Source organism: Austrofundulus limnaeus, unplaced genomic scaffold (assembly GCF_001266775.1).
Source record: "Austrofundulus limnaeus strain Quisiro unplaced genomic scaffold, Austrofundulus_limnaeus-1.0 Scaffold181, whole genome shotgun sequence".
Taxonomy (NCBI): Eukaryota; Metazoa; Chordata; class Actinopteri; order Cyprinodontiformes; family Rivulidae; genus Austrofundulus; species Austrofundulus limnaeus.
In genome coordinates, this window is record NW_013952583.1 from 568,969 (window position 1) to 572,176 (window position 3,208).

General features: G+C 34.7%; 1 protein-coding gene across 1 annotated transcript in view; it reads left to right on the forward strand.

Annotated features, from left to right (window-relative positions):
* Positions 1 to 3,208, forward strand: part of loxl3b (lysyl oxidase-like 3b) — a gene marked incomplete in the record, with an annotated part of 41,898 nt that overhangs the window by 37,322 nt on the left and 1,368 nt on the right. Inside the window, 2 exon segments of the mRNA XM_014018024.1 lie at positions 745 to 860; positions 1,060 to 1,196. Coding sequence (XP_013873478.1) covers positions 745 to 860; positions 1,060 to 1,196 — 253 coding nt within the window.

Consider the following 3,208-nt stretch of genomic DNA (forward strand, 5'->3'; position numbering starts at 1 on the left):
AGTACATGTTACAAGATTTAATTGAGCAAATTAAGTAAAATTTACCTGATTTATTCACAAAACTTTAACTATATTCTTAGTAACTTTTACTAGATAATGATGAGAGTAAATGTTACATGAATTTGTAGCATTTAAATTTACTTAACAAACTTTAGTGCAAATTCGTTAGAGGATTTTTTTCAAGTACATCTTACAAGTTATTTTTTTCAGTGTAGTTTGTCCTGTGTGCTGCCTGTTCCTGCAAGTGTGTTCAGCGGTGCTGAATGGGAAAATGTCCCTATAGAGTTAACTGGTGGAAGTGACCTAACAGTCTGAACGTGTTCAGGCTATATAAACAGTTCGGTTTAAATAGGTTTTGCCGCCATGTCAGTCCTTTATTTTATAATAAAAAGATTTTTTTTTTGAGCTCCTGAGTTTTTTACCTGCTCTCTGGGTCAAAACCTACTACAGATCTGACAATTTTATTATGTAAAAAGGTGATTCCTGTTTTTATTCATTTTAGTTTTGTTTTGAATAAGTGCTTACTCTACGTGACATTGTTCTTTTGAGGAGTTTTAAATAAAATTGGATTAGAATTAGAGGTTTCCTTTAAGAAAAGGTGAGCTCAGTCGGATATTTAAGGTGCAGTTGTGATTAGCTTACACTCTTGAGGTAAATCATGCCTTCAATTAGTAAAAGGTAGAAAAAGAAAAGTAGTTGTTTTGGCCAAACAATTTAACTTTTTTTTTTTTACCTAATCTACAGCCACTATCACAGCATGGATATCTTCACTCACTATGACCTGCTGAATGCAAATGGTACGAAGGTGGCAGAGGGCCACAAAGCCAGTTTCTGCCTCGAGGACACAGACTGTCAAGAGGGTGAGTCTGATGCTTGGTTCAGAGTTTTTCTCAGTGTCAAGTAATCTAAAACAGAATTGCTGACATAGATAATGGTTTACATTTTTGCCACGTAAATTATTCCAAGTGAAAGATTTTTCTCACCAGTAGTTCAGAAACGAACCAATAAATATATTTTAGACCCGTCACTAGTAACGCCCTGTCTGTCTGTCGCATTTAGGTGTTTCTAAACGATACGAGTGTGCCAACTTTGGCGATCAGGGCATCACCGTGGGCTGCTGGGATCAGTACCGACATGACATCGACTGCCAGTGGATCGACATCACAGATGTCAAGCCTGGAAACTACATCATGCAGGTGAAAACATGTGGCTGAAAGTGTAAAACACAGGAAGTACTGCTAGTCAGAGAGAAAAACTCAATCTAAACGCAGGATTAGAACCTTTTAGCTTAAGATCCACTGATTTACATMTCAGCAACACCTCCACATAAACACTCTTTCTACATGTTAACACTTCCAGTATGTGTTAGGGATGACTCTCAGCTACTAYYACATCTATTTTAACACAACCTGCGTACAATTCGCTGAGTTATACACATTTTCCTTCCTCTTAAAGGGATCTCTGACTAGTTGTAACATTAGACTTTATTTTATAAACATTTACTTCAACTATAAAATGAGACTGGTTTTACAAATTTTAAAAAATATATTGTTAATTTTTAAAAAGAAAAACACACAAAAAGAATATTGTTCCAATGTTTCTTTATTTGTTTATGCAAATAAGTGTTTAAAGCAACTGTTATTTGACAGTAAGGTGATTACCGGTATGTGTTTTTCTGTTTTGTTTTTCAATTTAACTAAAACAATATCTTTGGTTTAGTTCACTATGTTATACTTTGAAATATATATGGTTATTTGCGCTTAAGTCTTAAACAAATATCTTAAGTTTTATGTTGGTTTAAATAATTCACCTCAGTATTTCATTGAAAACTAGTTCCTTTTCATTTAGAATTAATCCAGTAAAAAACTGAGAACAGCACAGCCTGACCTTGTTTTTCTTATGTATGTGCAGTGTTTACCAGACGACTGATATTTCCTAGACTAAATTTCAAAATCCACCTGTTACTAACACTAAAACTCAAGGCCATGTCAGTTAGTAACCTCTTCTCTAGTATACTAACTCCAGACAAGCCTCTCGACAACCAATCACCATTTTCGTTTCAAACCAAGTGGAGCTGAGGTTTTCCTCCTCAGGAAAACCAGCGTTCGGTGATAAGATCTAAGCTCACACGCCAATGAGCAGATCTTAACCTAAGTCCACCACACCAGTAGTCGTGACCAAACCACCAGTTTTAAGACTCCACTGAGTTTTGTTTCAAAACTTCTGTGAGACGTCTTTTATTTTTGAAAGAGGAACCAATTGGCTACGACTCTCCATTCAAACTTGCAGACATCAGAAGATGCTGAATAATCAAACCAGTTAAGATAAAATTTAGGGTTAACACTCCTTTTCTCTCTATTTCTTAATTTTTGCTTATTCCCTGCCAAACCCTTAAGAAAAGTGCCACAAATAATGGTTTATTAACATCTAAATCTCAAAGTTTGTTGTTAAACTTTTTATAGGAAATTAATCTCACAATAAGATGTACATTTGTGATTTATTTGATTCTGTAAATAAATAAATTATCTTGTTTATTTTAGATCAACTTAAACTCACAGAGTACGCTCATCTTATTGTGTTTTGTCCATTCATTCTTGTACAAAGAAGATATTAGTGAAAATAAAGTGATCCTTGCTAAAATACCTTTCTTATAACCTTGTTATAAGAAGGAAGGTAGGTGTAAACACTACATTAATGATGACCACTACACGTTATTTGTGCCACAAAGCATTTTGAGTAAATGATTTATACTGGCTGCTCCGGCTACTCCATCCAGCTTGAAGGTTAATTTTGGACAATGTCTGATGTTCAGTGTTTTTAAATGAAACCAGTGTGTTGACAGAGAAAATGACAGAAACTGAAAATGATGGAGGACAACAGAGCTGCATCGTGGAAGGAGAGCCTYAGCTTTAGCCTTTTTAGCTTTCGCATTAGCTCGTGGGCTATGGCGGCCATCTTGAATTGGTTGATTCCCAAAGTTAATCAGTTGAAGTCCAAGGAAGGCTAAGTTCTTAAAGGGATCCCTGATTAGTTGTAACATTAGACTTTATTTGATAAAAATATATTTTAACTGTAAAATAAAGACTGTAAAAATATTGTAGGCTATTTAGTTTTGTAAATTTTTAAAAATATTTTAACATGGACGGAGCCATTTTATTTACACGCAAAGCATTCTGGGTAAATGATGACATCAACTAGGTCATCGGTG